This window comes from Prinia subflava, chromosome 9 (genome assembly GCF_021018805.1).
Source record: "Prinia subflava isolate CZ2003 ecotype Zambia chromosome 9, Cam_Psub_1.2, whole genome shotgun sequence".
Classification (NCBI taxonomy): Eukaryota; Metazoa; Chordata; class Aves; order Passeriformes; family Cisticolidae; genus Prinia; species Prinia subflava.
The window spans coordinates 16198810-16216183 of record NC_086255.1 but is presented as its reverse complement, the minus strand read 5'-3'; the positions used below and the strand labels follow the sequence as shown (position 1 = coordinate 16216183).

The following is a 17374-nucleotide window of genomic DNA, read 5'->3' as shown; positions in this document are numbered from 1 at the left end:
GCCTTGAGCTCCAAAGTGGTGCCTCACAGAATCAGTGAATTAGTCTTACCATACGCTAACACACCAGGTGCAAACACAAGGTCAGCATGTCAGTGGATCTGCTGCAAACATGTGCCAGTTTGGTAGCACAAATGCACAACTATTAACATATATTTTAAAGGAAAAACTCTACACCATATTCAGAAGCAATTTAAAAATAGGAGAGTGTTAGTTTCACATAGATAAACTTGGACGACTGACATAAGATAATAAAAGGTACATAGCAAAGGAAAAGAACATTCAAATAAGTTCCTGCAGGTCACTGTGGCCCTGCTTTGAATTCTTTCCAAATTTAGCCTGGAGTGTCCATGCTCATGTCAGGTTGTACACAGCACAACAGAACTGGTCCAAGCTAAGTTTCAAACAGAAAAATAAATTCCATTATCTCTTTCATATTTTTCCTTCTTAATCACTTGATAACTTAAAACTTTCCAATAGATGACAGAAAATTTGCTAGTTAAGAAGTTGTTTAGAGAACCCTGAATTGAAAGTGAGAATGTGAACACAAATCAAGGTCTCAAGAAACTATGACTACTCCCTGGAAAGGTTATTACTGCTTGGGGCTTTTTTTTGTAAACATACTTTTTCCTACAAGAGAAGGAATATAATTTTTCCTACTAAGTAGCCACAAAGTGCAGATAATTGTCAGTCACTGGTGAAAATATTTCCCCCTTATCTCTCAAAATTAAAAAATTCTTAGACTTTTTTATATGGAGTTCTTTTATTGTTTGGGATTCTTGGTTAACCATTATGTAAATAGTTCCATCTAGTAATTTTAGGTGGTGTGGTGTTTTGCAAAAGAACAGGGTACAAAATATCCTGTATGCAGAATTACTATTTAATTTGTTAGCCATATTTCTAATGAAGTTTTTAGTATGACAAAAGCACCGTTTTGCCCTAAAAAATCAATGTCTTTTACTGATTTTAAATTTCTGGTTTGAAACTTTTTGACACATAATCCACATTATGTTTATGGTGGTTTCTCTTCATTCAACTTCTTTTTCCCTAAACAATGGACAGAAGGCAGGGTTTCCAAATGGCACCATGATCTAAGATTTATCAGGGTGCTTGGCATCAGAATTAAAAAGACCATTAGACTTTGCCATTCTTGCAATAGCCACTTGCACGGCTACTTTGCACAATTCCTCCCAATATAGACACAGAGGGACTATAATAAGCCTTGTCAGAGTTTGAATTTGGAACCCCTGTCCAAAGAGTGTAATGTCACCTAAGATTTCACATTTGTGCTGGGAACAGCTAGAGCAGAACCAGGGGTTTAAAAGAGGACACTGGCAGTTTGCCTGAAAAAAAAAAAAAAAAGCACAAAAACCTGCCAATAAATCTTCTGTCTAAAGTATCTGGACAATGTGTAAATCAGAAATTTAAAAGAATCAATAACCAGACAATTTCAAAATTGGTAGCACAAATGCACAATCACAAACACACAATCTTGGATTCCTTGTTTCTTTGTCAGGAAAAGGTATATTTCCAAAATAAGTCAGTAACTAAAGGTTAAATCTGGTTCCTCTGGCTGCTTTCCTAAAGGAGGAGCTTCAGTGCTGTGCCAAGCTGACTTCTGTCCATACATACAGATCTCCAGTAACTCTGTGAGCTTGGCCTGTGTGGGAGCATAGCTTGGATTTCACCCTTTCTGATCAGACTAATAGTAATAGCAAGGCTATGACTACTCTGTTTTGCCAACAGAACTATTTAGGTGCTTCTGATAATCACTTTGCAGAAAATCTGCTTTTACTTCGCTCCTTTTTCCTTCTTGAATTAACTCTTACCACACCTACAGTGAACCTTTCTGTCATCCCAACTGGGCAATTACCTCAATAAAAAGACAAGATAGCTGTATAAATGCTGTTTTTCAGGAGTTCACACAGCAGTGCTGTCCTCCCTGCCCATCCTCCATCCATCCTGCTGCCTCACAAGCTCTTTGTATCCTGCAGCCTCAGTGGCCCTGTGCAGTATAAGGCTCATACCGTGTCTTAACCCGAGCTTCCAAGTCAGCATCTGCTGGACAAGGATGTTGCTTTAGAGAGTGGTCTCAGGGTGGCAATTAATGCATAATTTATATTTAGCCACTATGGTTTCCCATAGCTTTTTTGAACAATGTTAAGTAGTATGAATACTTGTTTAATTTCTTACTATACTGAAGCATAATATCTTCTGATTTCTGCTTCTTCTCTTCAGGGACTTATTAAATATTCCTTTTAAGAATGTTATGAGCTCAGCATCAAAGTACATTATAAATCTGTCCAGAAATAAACACAGTGCTGAGGAATGTTAGCTAAGGGAATCTATAGTAGATTTATTTCTTTCTCTCCCACTCTTCTGCTAGTGCAGAGGCAAAACCTCCAGATCCTTCTCCTGTCCTAAAGGGACTGGCAGTTGACCAGCTTAATTAGCAAAGCATTTAGGCATGTTACTGAACTTCCCATAAGCAGGTCTCTCTATATAAGTCAATATGACTACTCCAAATATTCAAATACTTTGCTAGACAGAACTAGGCCATGTGGAGAAAAAAATAACTAACTCAGCTCTTAGCCAAGGTGGGCTACAACTACAGGACTCTGCAGAAAGCAGACCAGTTCTCCCCCAGAAGGTGGTGTTACTGTGCTGTTAGATGCAAAAGACAGTTTCTACTTCACACCCTCTATAAGGTAAATCCAATTTCCCAGAACTTCCTTCTCTTCCACTCTCTGAGTAGATGCCAAGTGAGAATTGCTCAGAAAAAGTACAATTTTATTTTATTCCAAGTTTGTTTTGCTACAAGCTCTTTTGGCTAAATTGGAGGATTCCTAATACCTTCTGATTTTTCCTTACTGGACTTGCTTTGTCTTGGATAAAATGAACACAGGCATGTATCAGTTGTTGTGGTAAATTTGCACTGTGGCCTCTCAGCTCTTTGCTGCAGCAGAGACTGCCTTTGGATCACTAGATGTAGCTACGTAAAGAGAAAATTATATTCCTAATAGCATTATTAAAATACTGTTACAGTGTAAAGTGCCTGAATGGAGAAGAAAACCCTTGAGCCATTTGTGCATGTGCTGTCATCAGTTCTACAGTGCTCTGCACACTTCTGAATGCACAGCTGACTTTGTTTGTTGTGTCAAACTGACTCAAATCAGTGTTTGCCTACAATTTAAGATCCTTAGTAACTAGCATGCATTCCACGTATTTATTTTCCAGGAATACCAATTATCTTGGATCACATACAAATTAGGTCAACTTGTATCCAGTGTTTATCTTTTGCAGAGGATTTCCATTTGCAAGCTAAGAGGGCCACAGGAACATCTGGGTCCTGTCATCTGGACTGCAAGGGTTATTCTGGTCCACACTGAATAGTTTCCATGCAAGGACAGTATTGAGGATGACAGCAGTAGCTCTGCTCCATGAGCTGCCCAGACAGCAGAGAAAGATCAACAGTGACATAATTTCTGAAGAAAACCAGTTAGCAACCTAATGTGGAAAAGCTATCTCACTGTTAGATGCCTATGGGACCTTGCTTTGTGTGCATACATATTGCATGCAGTGATAGCATTTCAAATGTCTTTGAGGTTTTAAGATCTTATTCAGGCTCACTTCTCCACACCAGTCTAACCTTCTACTCAGCTGCTGTGTTTCCAGTCTTGAAGTTGTTCAAGTCAAGAGGCAGATCTGGAAGTAAAATAGGCTCCCACCAGGAATTTTCTAGGGAAGTAGGTAGGAGACTCAGTTAAGTATTTCTCATCTTGAAGACCACAGGGCCTGGCCAGATGAGGCCAAGAATTGAAAAGGAGAGAATGAAGGATGACCATTCATGCTCCTGGAACGATTCCAGAGAGATAGAAGCTGAGATATATTTAGTTCTAACCCCAAGTAACCTTGCTGTTGAAATGAAATCTTGTGTAACTTCACCTTAGCAGCAATAGTTACCATTTATGTAATGATGTAAAAATGACCTAGTTTTTAATTATAAAGAAATGTATTCAGTAACCTCTAAAATATGAAAAGGAAAACTTTTAAATGTATTTTCCAGATGGCTAAATTCCTCATTACACAGCATTACCCTATACAGTAAAAAGTATTATCATTTAAAGAGGAATTTATCAGGTATTAGGCATTGGCTGCACTGGCCAAGTGCACAGTGTCATGCTAAATAGTCACATTCCCAGGTGAAATTTAGCACCGTTTACTATTTTTAGGCAGTTGGATCACACCACTATGTACCCATGGTCTTGAGAGTGACCATAAGGCAACATTTCAACAATCAAGACATGTTTGATAAAAGAAGAAAATCAGTAATTTTCTGGACTGAATGGAAAAATTATCTTCCATGGACAAATAAAGACATAAATTACTGCTATAAGGCTTCATATAAACTATATAGAAAAAAAATCTCAGTTGCTTATAATAATTAGAGAATAAAAAAAGTAGATCACAGAAGTAATCCTAGAATAAACTGCTGAATAAAGTGCTTAAAATTTTCTCTCTTGCTAAGAAAATCCAGAGAAAGGCTGTGTATACACATAAATTAATTACATGTTGCCATGCATTTATGTCCCTGTGATGGAAACCAACAATACTTAATTTGCTAATACTTTCCCATCCTTTAAATGTATAGTATTGACAAAAAACAAAGCCAATGAATTTACTATTCTATTTTAAAATTGCTTTACTAATGGGGTTTTTTGTGTGTGTGAGAGAGAGAGAATGATACTGAAGACATTTTACTTTTAAAATGCTTTAATAAACGCCAGTGTAAAATTCAGTAAGACTTTTGTAAAGTATCAGTGGCAGTGGTGTAAGATTCCTTTTCTTGCACATATTTAGTCAAGTAATACATACAAAAATAATGACCTATGTAAAAGAATCTTAAAATGTTGCCAGATTGAGGGCTTTTCATTTACTTTCACAGTGTAATTTGCTTTCGACACTGTTCAAGTGTACAATTATTTTAGAATTTTCTGACTAATCCATGTTTCCTAACTTTTGTTAGACTCAAATCTTCAGTAAGTTTAAGGTGTAACCAGAAGTTCTGTTGCTTTTTTTTGACCTCAGAGGTCTGATAAAGGGATTCTGTCTTCAGTTGACTCACAAACAAATTAATGAAATAGATTTCCCTTAAGTGAGAATTAGCCATTTATTTGCAGTGTGTCAGGTGGGAATGCAAATATCTTTACCTGGTAAATATCTGAGTATTATGAGATTTTTCTGCTAAAGACAAAAATATCTTTGGATGAAGAGTTTAAACCTTGCTTGCAGGAACATAAGAATTGTCTTAATGGAGCACTTTTGTCTTCAAAGAATATCCCTCACAAAATGTACTCTACCCTTTTTGAGACATTACTGGTTACAATGAATTTTAAGGTGTGGGAAAAATCCTCCCAAAGGAGAATTTTCTAGTTGTAATGTTGGTTTAGCTCCATGATAACTTATGCTTAGTAGGATATATACATAACTGTGTTCACTTCTCATAATCCTCCTTTTGAAAAGAAAAAATTGTATTTCTTTTTATAGGTTTTTACTGAAAACTTCTGACCATTAGAGTGTGACTCCAACAACCATTTGAACATGTTTCCTACTTTCTGTTACTCAGAAATCTGCATAAATATATCCTTCACAGTAAGTCTAAGGATTTTAATGGTTTCATGTCTGATTTTAATACCACTGTAATGACATTCCTTCTCCTCATCACAATTCCTCTTCTGAATCACTGCCATGGACTAGTTTTCAGCAGGAGCCTTCCATTAGAAATACTGAAATTCACTGGATTTGACAATTATTACTTCATAGTGAAACTATAAAACTTCTTAAACTAACTAACTTTTTCTTAGGCTGAAGTCAAGAATAGCCTGTTCATTTTCCTATTTTTTTTTCCCTGGGGCTGTGGAACTAGCTGTTCCAAGAAGCCATCATTTGAATTGTTGAGAAATTGCCTCTCAAAGATCTGTCCTGAAATAAAAACATGACAGTCCATTTGAGACTATTTGGAGGGGTACACTGCTACTTTCTTAAAAAACATTACCCTTAGTTTCTTCTTTGCTTTCCTTCACATTGTCTGCTCTGTATGGTATTTGCATACTATAGGCAACCAATTTAAGTATCCAAATTAAAAGTATAGCCTTCTTATGCCATCAGTGGAAAGAGGAACAGTGCTTCAGAGGGCAATTAAAACACTGAGAAACCTGCCTGCTTTGTCAATTACTTGGAGGACCTGGACACTTCTGTTAAATGCCCAGGACAGATTGTGAAGATGTCTGAACCGCCACAGAGCCTATTTTTTTTTTCTTTTAATTTGGACAGAAAACAAATACCAACATTTGTTAATAAAATGTCACTTGACCTGCAATTTAAATGCATGTAGAGTCTCTTGCTGCTTGTGGATTCCTCCTCTGAAATACTCTCCCTTAAGATGATTTTTCAAGAGAATTGCTTTTTCCCTATTACTATATCACTCAGTTCCACACAGATTATAACCTAATTAGCCCACATTTTTTTTTCTTTTGACTGGCTTCTGAAAAATTAATTTCATGGTTGGACACATATTCTGGTTTGCCTTTAATTTCTTTTAGAATTTTCATATTGTTATATTATATATTATTTGAGGTACAGATGAATCTGTTTTGCTGGCATCCCCAGACAGTGCTGATCTTTGGCCCTACTGCTCCTCTGCTGCTTCTGGTTTCTTCCCAATAAAAAATAACTTCCCAGGCCTCTGCCATTTTCCCATGCTGGCACCCCATGTAATTCAGCTTTGCATGCAAGGAGCCTACACTTTTAAAAAAAGCTCTCTGTCATCCCAGAATGTTCCAGGCACTACAGAAAAACAAACAAGAGCTCCCTTTAAGCCCTCTAGACATGTTTCTGTCTAGCAGTTTTTAACAGAAAACTGGAACAATTTTAAACAAATCACAGGCATCCTGGACCAAAGGCTTTTTCATTCTGTGCAATCTAGTTTCCATAAACTCTCATACACTTATCTGTACTGCTGGTGTCTAGATCACAAGCTTCTCCCTACCACTAAAAAGAATCTTCTCTAACTGCTGGCACCATGCTGGTCATGAAGCTGCTGAACCATTATCTTGGTTGCTGCATACACAGATACAGTATTTTGATAACTAAATGGCTTACCATTACAGCTTGTTAACAACTCACAGTGTATCCCCATCTCCTAGAGGGACCTCTTGGCTTTGTGCTTGCTCCTCTCTGAGAAGCTCGCTTTCTCAACATTTCACAATCTCCATGTCTCCTTTCTTTCTTTTTTGTTTTTTTTTCCTAATCCCTTTATTACTCCAAAACATTTTACAATTATTACACTTTACCCCCAACTGCTGGTAAAATGAAGGTAGTACATCTAAAACACCACTGATTACACATGGGTAACTGGCAGAGAAAAATAATTAGTTCCTGCTTGTTTAAGAGACATAGCAAAAGTACTCGATGGATGAAATAAGAAAGAGAAGGGAGAAAGTTTCTTTAAAGATCCAGCATTACACATATTCGCTGATGTTCAGCCTGTATTGCTTTGATTTTGCAGTGAGTCTGTATTTCTTAAAATCTTTTTATTTAGAAAAAGAAGCTTGCACTAAGAAAGTTTATATTTATAGTTATAGAAATTCAGTAATAAACAACAGATCACTTCTGTTTCTCTCCAAAATAAACCCTTTTCTTTATAGGAATGTTTTATTATTTCCTGATGTACAAAATAATTATCCCTGGTTTGGGCTTTTTTTCCAAGTCTTATCTAGAAATACTTCAAATGGTATAAATTTAAAACCATTCTCCTCTTGGAATAAGCTAAATTTCTGAACACTTGAAATATTCTATTTATTCTAGCGTTTTACTTTGCTTCCAAGAGTAAGGCAAAGCACTGCAGGGACCAAATAGAAAGAACTGGAAAATCCTCATAACATGAAGGGCTGACAGCCAAAAATCCTAAATCTGATGGACTGCCTTATAGATTGGCATGAACAATGTCTCTCCCCATAAATAAACCTTAATCTCCTAAGCAGAAAGGAAAAGGATTTATTTTCAAGGCTACTTTAGTCTTTCCATATCCAAGAGTCCCTCTTTTTCTTTCTTTTTAAATATCTTTATTTCTTTTAATTTTTCTTCTCTTTCTTTTTTTCCCCCCACTTTTTCCTTTTTTTCCCTTCCTTTTTATCTCCTTTCCTTTTCTGCCCTCTAGTGACCAGCCAAGCATGTTTCTAAACTAACTGAGCACACTTCCAAAATACTTATGTTTCTGTTTTGTAAGGTTATGCCACCAGAATAAGTACATTTCAAAGGTAGAGGCCATTGGTATATCACAAATTACACTAAAAGGAATAACAGTGAAATGTTTCTGAGCTGTTCATGGCTGAACCTCTCAGGCTGGGTTACAAACCCCCTGCTGCCTCTAGGAGAATCCCTACCACCTGTATTGGGTGAGATTTGGTATATATTTCAGCTATGGTTTTCTAACAATGCTATTGTACAGAAGAAAGAAGAAAAATATTGGATTTTATAGGTTATTTTAGATTATAGATTATTTTCTCACAAAATAAACATATAAATAACATTAAAAGAGGGGATATTTGTGATGAATCTCAAAAGTCACTGTGAAGGCTATTAATACGTCAGTCCTAAAATATGCTGAGAGCCTTTGCCTCCTTGAATTCGAGGCTAATTAAATCCTGCTCTTAGAGTATAATATTTTTTAAATTGTTTCCATTCATAAAGACCTGCTGTACTTCCCCGCTCAAACTATCATGAAGATGTGCTGGCAAAGGAGGCTACAGATAATTTAGAATAATAGTATCTTTTGGGTATAGTGATGTGAAGAGAATGTAGAGTTTATTTCAGGCCATGCTCTTTATAATTGTGCTCCAGCAGAACAGTGAAATATTGTTCTGGATTTAAAATTATTTAGAAGACCTGAGGAGCAGGATGTGTTTGTATTTACACAGGTATTTTGCACTTCCACAGATTTCTAGATACAAAGTCCCTTCTTTAATTTTGAAATGAAAGCAATCAAGTTAGTGCATTTGCTACTTCTGCTGTAGGCCCAGAGAAGGGTTCATGAACTCAAAAGCTTGTGTCGTTTTTCCAGCTATGCTAATGGTGATACTAAAAGATACAAATGTCAGCCTTCAGGTCTTGTTTTCAATCTGTGGCATCTGCAGGCAGAAAGGGAAGCTCTCATCATGCATGCTTTGGAGAAGCTGGGAATGTCTGAGAGGGCTGCAGGCCTATGAGCCACATTTGATGACAGTTTATGTGGGAACATTACGGCCCCATGCAGAGCAGGGGATGAATTATGTAAGTGTGGGACTCTGGCCATAGCCAGGCCATTCCCTGCAAGCTGAGCACAGCGTGACATTGAAATGGAGACACAGAGAAAAGCCATTGGGATTACAGAAAACACACAGGACCGAGGCATCACATTTGTCAAACCATGTGGTTTCTGCCCTGTGCTGGCTGCATTTTTCTGTCACACTGCTACTGTGACTGTGTGTGAATTCCTAAACTGAACAGGCCACAGACACAAGCATCAGACCTTGGTCTGTCACCAGAGCATGGTGACAGCCTGGTACAGCTCCTGCAGAAGAATTCCTGGGTGCAGTTTAGGCATTAGCATGGACCAGGGAGAGAAAATTTGGTTGCAACTGCCTTGTTTCAGGGACAGGGATGTTTGACAGAATGGAAGTAACTAGACTGTACAAATGTGCAAGGTCTTTTTCCTTGTACTTAAGTCATTTAATTTCCTAATGTAACAGTAGTCTGCAAGACGAATTGAGTTTGGACTTACTCTTATCTGCATTTGCAACAGCAAAGTACTGACCCTATTCAACTACCTTTTCCAAAGTATTTTAATATGGTGTGAGTGAAAAAACCCCACATTTCAGAATTATCAATCCTCTTATAGTCAGTCCCGTCTGGGCTCAGGCTTCCCCATCAAGCCGATGAGGCTTACTAGAGGGGGGAACGGGGGACAGACACTTTCTGTTCTCTTCCAAAACCTCGAATTGGCAAAATCATCTAACAGACGAATGTTATATCTGTTTTCCGAGATTAATAAAGAGAAATATGTAATTTATGTTGTATAATTTCCATTTCGTAGTTATTATGCAAGTACTCAACTCTCTCGGAGTAACAGTATTTTGCTATATGAGCAACTGTGCGACGATCATGAAGCCATTGGCACCAAAATGCAGTCTTACACATTTGCAGGGGGGAAAAATCCCTGAGCAGAAAAATCTCTACATTTAATTGCTGAAAGCAGCAAAGGTACATTTGTTCTTCGGGGACGATTGGCCGCCGCGGTATTATTTTCCGCTCCTCATCCCCCCCAACAGGGACGCGCGCTGTGCCCTCACGCCCCGCGCTGAGGCGCTGTGGCGCTGCCGGGCCGGGCGCGCTGTGGGCTGGGGCCGCAGCACCGCGGCCCGGCGCTGGGAGGCTCCCGCCGCGCGCGCCTGCGCACCAGGCCGGCGGTGCCCGGATCCCTCCGCCGGGCGCAGCGCCCGCCCGGGAGCGCGTGCGGAGCCCCGCGGGCCGTGAGGGGCGGCGGGGGCTGCGCGGGGCCCGGCCCGGCCCGGCCATGGCGGGGAGGAGGTGCGCGGGCGGCGCGGCCGCTCTGGCTGAGGCGCCGGGCTGCGGCGCGGCGGCGGCCGAGCCGGCCCGGGAGCTGTTCGAGGCCTGCAGGAACGGGGACGTGGAGCGGGTCAAGCGGCTGGTGCGGCCCGAGAACGTGAACAGCCGGGACACGGCGGGCAGGAAGTCCAGCCCGCTGCACTTCGCCGCAGGTACCGGGGTCGGGGGAGCCGGGGGGTCCCCGGGGCGCCGGGCCGGGCCGGGCCGCGGGGCAGCGCAGGGAGCGCCGGGCCGCTCGGGCCTCACCGCCCGGGCCGGGCGCAGCGCGGGGGTCCGAGCGCTCCGCCGCCCCCCGAGCATCGCCCCCGCCCCGCCGCCCTGCCCGGCCCCGGGGCCGAGTCGGTGTCACCCACGCCGTGGGGGTCGCCGGGCGGTACAGCTGCGTCTGATCGCTCATTTCCTTTATCTTTTTTCCTCCCTTTAAAAAAAAACCTCATCTGGCTTTGAGGACACATCTGGACCGAGGTTTATACTGTTCGTGTTGTGACACGTGAGCTCTGACAGGGACACATGTCCCACGTACAATTCTCATGCATTTCAGCAGGCCTGTGCATTTTAAAAATTGAACTCGTGAAGGTGCTTGTCAGATAACACCGTTTCTAAGCTTTTCTCGTTCTTATCTCTGACAATTGGACTTTGTCAATTCGGGACGTAAGTAAGCAAACAACTGACGTCACAGGACAACTGCATTCACTGGCAACAGGCCAGAAGATTGTATCCCACCTTTTCAGACAAAGATCTGACTGTCACTGTTGTTTCCATGTTGGTTGTTCGGGTTTAATTACAGCCTTAGATGTAGGACCCCAGGGCTGACAGGCTGCAAACAGCAGCTTAAACACTGTGGATAGTAACAAAGATGTTTGTTTCATTATTAGATTGTTTTGGTAAAGAGCTCTGCTTCAGGTATCCTTTCCTCATGTTCATAGAGCTTGACTCAGACTTAAGAGGTCTAAGTTCTTGAAAGCCTTCTCAAGACAGCAGTATTTCATAAATTCAAGAAGCTTGATCGCCAGGAAAGCTCAGGAGGCAACTTAAAATATCCTGTCAGAGGAAAACAATTTTTGTAGCTTTTTTTTTATATGCAGCAATCTTGCCTGTCCATTTATAAACTCTGAACTTCAAAACAACTGTGTATGTTTAAGAGCATTTTGGAGAAGTGAAGGGTTGTTTTTATTTATTTGCTTTTTGTTAATTTGGGGCTTTTTGGCTAAGATTTCTCATTCACTATGATGATCTAGTTTATTTCTCTGGACAGGTGTGATCTGTCTTCACTTTAAATAACTCCTGATCTATAGAAAGATTTTTCTTTAAAAAATGCATAGCCATAAGTTCATGTAGTCATTAGATTTCTAATGTTAAACAGGTTGGTTTGTAAATGGGAGACACTCTTGTCATTACCGAGTCTTCTTCAGAGTTGGTACAGAGAAATTAATTGCTGCTCCACCGGCCTGTAGCAGATGCTGGGAGGTTGTGGTTAACATGGGACAGAAAACACTCGTGTGATTTCTCCGTGGCACTCTCTTTACTGCCTCAGGTCGAGCTCTGCTGTTGTCAGCCCACCTGCAGTAAGCTCTGTGTGAAATCTGGACATACGTACTTGAACTTGGACCTGACTGGTTTTGTTTGGTTTTGCCTTTCCCCTATTATTCACAGTTGGAGTAATACTCATTTCTTTTGTCTTTGCCTCTAAAGGAGTCACATTCCAGGAAGTAAAAGCAAAAATCTGTTGTATTCCTGCTTTGTTTATCCTAGTTGTCTAGGTGTTCTCAGAAAACACATTACAAAACTTCTCTGACTAGTTTCATTCAGTTTCAAGACTTCTTTTGTGGAGGAGTTGGAGCTGAAATACACCATTTTTGTATTACCCTTTTTTCCTTTTTTAGTGGCATTGGGTCTGAACTTGGGTTCTATTTTTAAGTTTTTCCCCAGATCTTACTTAACAATAAAAAAAAATAAACCAAATTCTTCTTTTTTCCATGTGCCAGTTTGTAAACTCGATTTTGAAGGAAAATACATTAAAAAAAAAAGCTTTAAGCTCTCACCTAGAAATGTGTCATTATCAGAAGTAAGACATATTGGAGTTTTGCTGGAGGTTGCTCTTTAGATTTTGTATTACACAACTGTGTGTGTGATAGTTATCCTGAAGGTTTAGTCAAGAGCCTACCACGTTTCACAACAACAGAGGCTCCATCATCTCCCATCATAAGCTACATATACTTCCTCAAGTCAGTGTTTTTCATCACCAGGTTTTAAGGACTTGGCAGGTACCAAAATGCCCTTCCTGCAATCTAAAATTCATAAAAAATAGGAACACCCAGGCTAGGGGAGAAGAACTTGAGCTAAGTTCTTTCTGTTAGCTTTTTATGCCATCAAAAGTAGCTGCATGTCAATTTTGACACACAGTGACTGTTAATAAATACCTATTTAAAATAGTACATTTCTAGTATGATAAATAATTGGGAATTGTCTGCTAAGAATTTGAACTTGCCAGGGAACAAATGCAGTGAGCTGCTCGACTGTCACAGGTGGTAGAAGAGTGTCAGCTTGAGATCCTGAGTAGCCAGCCTTTCTTGTTGGCAATAAAAACCAAAGAGTTCATGAGGATAAGACCATTACCTTGCACACTTGAAAGATACCATTTCGATGGTCTCTTGATAAAAGCTCAAGAGCTAAAGAAAACCCCTATCCCTTAAAAATGACAGTGTTGGGGTTTTTAAAAGTGTTGAAATAGTTTTTACTGAATCCAGATAATGGTAAAGAGGCACTGTTAGAGTAGGCAGTGAGTGCCTTCCGTGACAGCAAAGGCAGCCCCTGCTCTCCACTCCCAGGGAAAACAGCAGAGGCAGAGACCATTGTGCAGTTTGGCCACTTCCTCTGCACTCATGCATCCTTTAGAAAGTAGAGGGAAAATAATTCCCTTCCATATATGGTGCCCTGTTGTACAGATGCTTCCCCAAGGAAGTAAAGAATCCCTGCTGTGCACTCGGTGCTGGAGAGAAGTTACAAAAATTGATACAAATGAGTTCATTTCATTGACATTAAATTAGCTACAGGAGTTGAGGGGTGTTGTTGCACTTAGGGTACTTTCTGAACAGATGCAGGCTTTGCTGAGAGGGGAGCTGTGGATTGCTCATGAACTGTATCTGATTGAACCTCTGTATTAAATAGAGGGATCTGCGGGAATTCTCTGTGCCTATAATAAGGTTTACTACAGCTGATTTTCAATTATGATGTTGATTCCTGCTGAGGAATTCTACCTGTAAAAACATGGCATTGCATCAATGCTTCAAGGGGTAGGAATGCCTTCTGTGCAAGAATGAGTGGTTTAGCTACCAGATATGTAACTTCTGAACAAGGAACTTGATCAGAGTCTTTTCTAACATAATTGCAGGAGTCCTGGAGAACATTTTTTGATACTCAAAGGAAAATACCAAGCAGTCTGTCATCAAATAACAGTTTTGATTATGTGTTTGCAGGACTCTGGCATATGTGATGGTCTCCTTTGAGTAGTTTCTCAAAATAATTTAATACGTTTTAAGTATATATTCAAACTATAAACAGAATTTTTTGAAAGCTTGAAGAAGCAAGAAAAATATCAGGACACATTTAAGAAAAATAACAGTATTTTTAATACTTAGGATAGCTGAACATATTTAAGAATGAGAAACATGATGCATATAATGTAATACAGACAATAAGGCTGCATGGGTATAGCTACTAATATTTTTTTTTGGCAGCAGAAATATGCATGCATGTGCAGTGAATATGACTTGCTGTGCCTGTGCAGATAAATTGTTTTTGCACAGACCATGTGTCTGATCCAGTTCTCATCCCAAGTGTGTGGAGCTCCTGTTCTCTGTTAGGACAGGCAAGGTGGGTAGGTGTCGTGGTGAGGCTCAAAAGTCAGTTTGCTGTAGGCTCTGTGGTTCTATCGTAGGCAAGGTGCTAGTAAGCTAAGGTTTGTATCATTGGTATTGTATTTGGAAGAAATACATCACCAGTATAGCCTTGTGACTGTTCCTGGAAAACACCTGGAAGTTCGTGCTGTGATTCAAAAGTTTGACATAGAATGATTATTACAATAATCCGTGGTGAGTGTGTCTCCTAAGCAGACTTTCGAGGGAAGAGGAGTAAAGTGAGAATTTAACTAAAGTACTTCTGGGTGCTTGTCCAGGCCTCTCTGTCTGGCATAAGCAGCTTGTCTCCAAGATCTTCTCTTAGCAAGGGGGATTCAGAAATTGCTTCATAATGGCAGTGCGTTTTTGGGAGCTCCAAATTATGAAAGTGCTTCTTGCTCCAGAAGAAGGATTTACAGAAGTCAGGTTCAGTGGAGACTATGCTATGAAAAGGTTCAGTCACAACTAAGCTAAAACTGAAAGTTCAATTATAACTGAAATGCTGACACTCGTATGCTTTGGTGACTTTGTCACTGAAATGCTGTGTTGTTTTCAGGAATATGCATAATTTCTAGGCTATGGTTGCTAGGACTTAAACCTACCGTGGACACCCTATGGGTGATCTGTAGCAAAGTTTAAATTTGCTGCAATCTGGATATCAGTGGTGCTGGCAACTTCATGGTTATTCCCTCTGAGGGGAGAGCTCATCCAGATCTTGATCTGTTCAGGAGAACCGTTTGTAACTCAGATGTTTAATGCAAGGAAGGCCAAGTCCTGCACGCATGAGTTATTTCCCAGAACGTACTTGGCACAAGACTGATAGATACTAAAATATGGCTCTTACCTGCCCTAATAATTGCTGAGACCCACACAGACATGAATGGAACCTTTGAGGTGGCCATTGGAACATAACCAGATGAGTATAACGGCTACAAGCAGAAATTCTGAAGTGTTCTGGCCTCATGTGGAGATAGTAGAGCAAATATAGATACACTTTGATGTCCTAGTTCATTTGCCATTATATAAGTATGCAAGATACAGCTGAAATTTAAGGGAATCCTATCAATGTTGTTTCTGTAATCTTTAATATTATTTTTCTACCGAGTTTAATCTAATTTTTAAGAGTTTCAGAAACATACTTAGAGTGTAAATGCTTCTTTAGTAAACCATGCCACTTGTGATTGTCTCCAGGAGTGGTTACTGTTACTGAAGTTTGTTGGTTTAATCTGCACATCTGGGACAGGGATTTCTCTTACCCACCCTGAAGCCTTTTCTCCCTTTTCCTCTTCCAGGTTTTGGCCGGAAGGATGTAGTTGAGTATTTGCTTCAAAGTGGTGCCAATGTCCACGCACGAGATGATGGAGGCCTTATTCCTCTTCACAATGCTTGCTCTTTCGGCCATGCTGAAGTTGTCAATCTGCTCCTGCGGCACGGTGCAGATCCGAATGCTCGAGATAATTGGAATTACACTCCCCTTCATGAGGCTGCCATTAAGGGGAAGACAGATGTCTGCATTGGTAATTTTCTCCCACTCTTCCTGTGACTGACTCACTTGTTTTCACTGCAAAAAATTAGGAACCCTTTAAAGACCATTTCCACTCTATGGAGCTATGGCTGATACAAGAGCTAGAAGTAAACATCTTTAATGAACTTCAGTTCATATGTCACTGTTACAAGATAGAAGTTTTTGGATCTGTTTTTTATATTTGTCTACCTATAAAGGTTCATATTAACATCATGGGGAAAGTGCTTTAAAGTGATGTGATGGAGCTGAATTCTCTTCTACTTCAGCCGAGAAGCCTAGACTCTATGCTGCCTTCTGCTTCTGATCATAGTGCAGTGGAAAGAACAAAAGTGATCTTAATAATGGATTCATTCTGTCTTATGTGTAGCAGCTGTGTTAAATTAGTTAAGGGTGGAAGAACTCAGTTATGTTGACTGCCTGTTTTACCTACACAGTTCTTAAGAGGAGCTCTTTAAGGAAGAGGTAGAAGGTTAGACACATAGTCAAGAAACGTTTCTTGATTCTATGGTTTGCTGCCATTTCCTTCAAGAGCTCTAGGGAGCTGTACAGCTCCTTAGCTGTTTGGCCTGAATGAGTGCAGCATGCACAGCCTGCCACTGCTGTCTGCAGGTTAGGACAGCACAGGATTTGGGGCAGCATGCTCTGGAGCTGATGGAAAATAGCTGCTGAGTTTTTGTGGTGGGTCAGTCACAAGCTTTCAACTGAGACTGTCTCTTACCAACCTGTGGTTGTTCTCTTTCTGATCTGCTTTTTTTCTCTTAAAATGTGTCTAGACATGTTTCACCAGATACACTGTTCACAGATGACATTGAAGAATGCTGACATTAAAAATTTGAAAAAGGAAGTTAGGATATTTCTTTTGCTGCTTGCAGATTACAATAATGATATGTCTCATAAACCTTGTCTTGTAGAATTGTTTTCTCATGGAAAACTTTGGCATTTTTGTAGTACTGTTGCAGCATGGTGCTGAACCAACCATCCGGAACACAGATGGAAGAACAGCTTTGGATTTAGCAGACCCGTCTGCAAAAGCAGTGCTGACTGGTAAGTGATAATCTTTAGCTTTCTTTATGACTAGTAACAGTTGAACTGGTGTAACACAGTAGTTTGGGGCTTGTCTTTTTGGTACTACTTTAACTTGTCTCTGGTTTATAATTCTAAGTAGAATTCCCTTGTGGCTTTCATCATCTCAGTCATGGCATGTGTTCTGGATAGTTCGTCATCTTAGTTCAGTAATGAACTTTCAAATTTTTAGAATCATAGAATGGCTTAGGTTGGAAGGGACCTTAAA

General features: G+C 40.1%; 1 protein-coding gene across 1 annotated transcript in view; it reads left to right on the top strand.

The window, feature by feature from the left end:
• The first annotated feature begins 10491 nt into the window (after window positions 1-10491).
• Window positions 10492-17374, top strand: part of TNKS2 (tankyrase 2) — a 28810-nt gene continuing 21927 nt past the window's right edge. Inside the window, exons 1-3 of the mRNA XM_063405646.1 lie at window positions 10492-10814; window positions 15851-16075; window positions 17032-17127. Of these exons, the coding sequence (XP_063261716.1) occupies window positions 10610-10814; window positions 15851-16075; window positions 17032-17127 (526 nt within the window). The 5' untranslated portion in view covers window positions 10492-10609. The remainder of the gene's footprint in view (window positions 10815-15850; window positions 16076-17031; window positions 17128-17374) is intronic.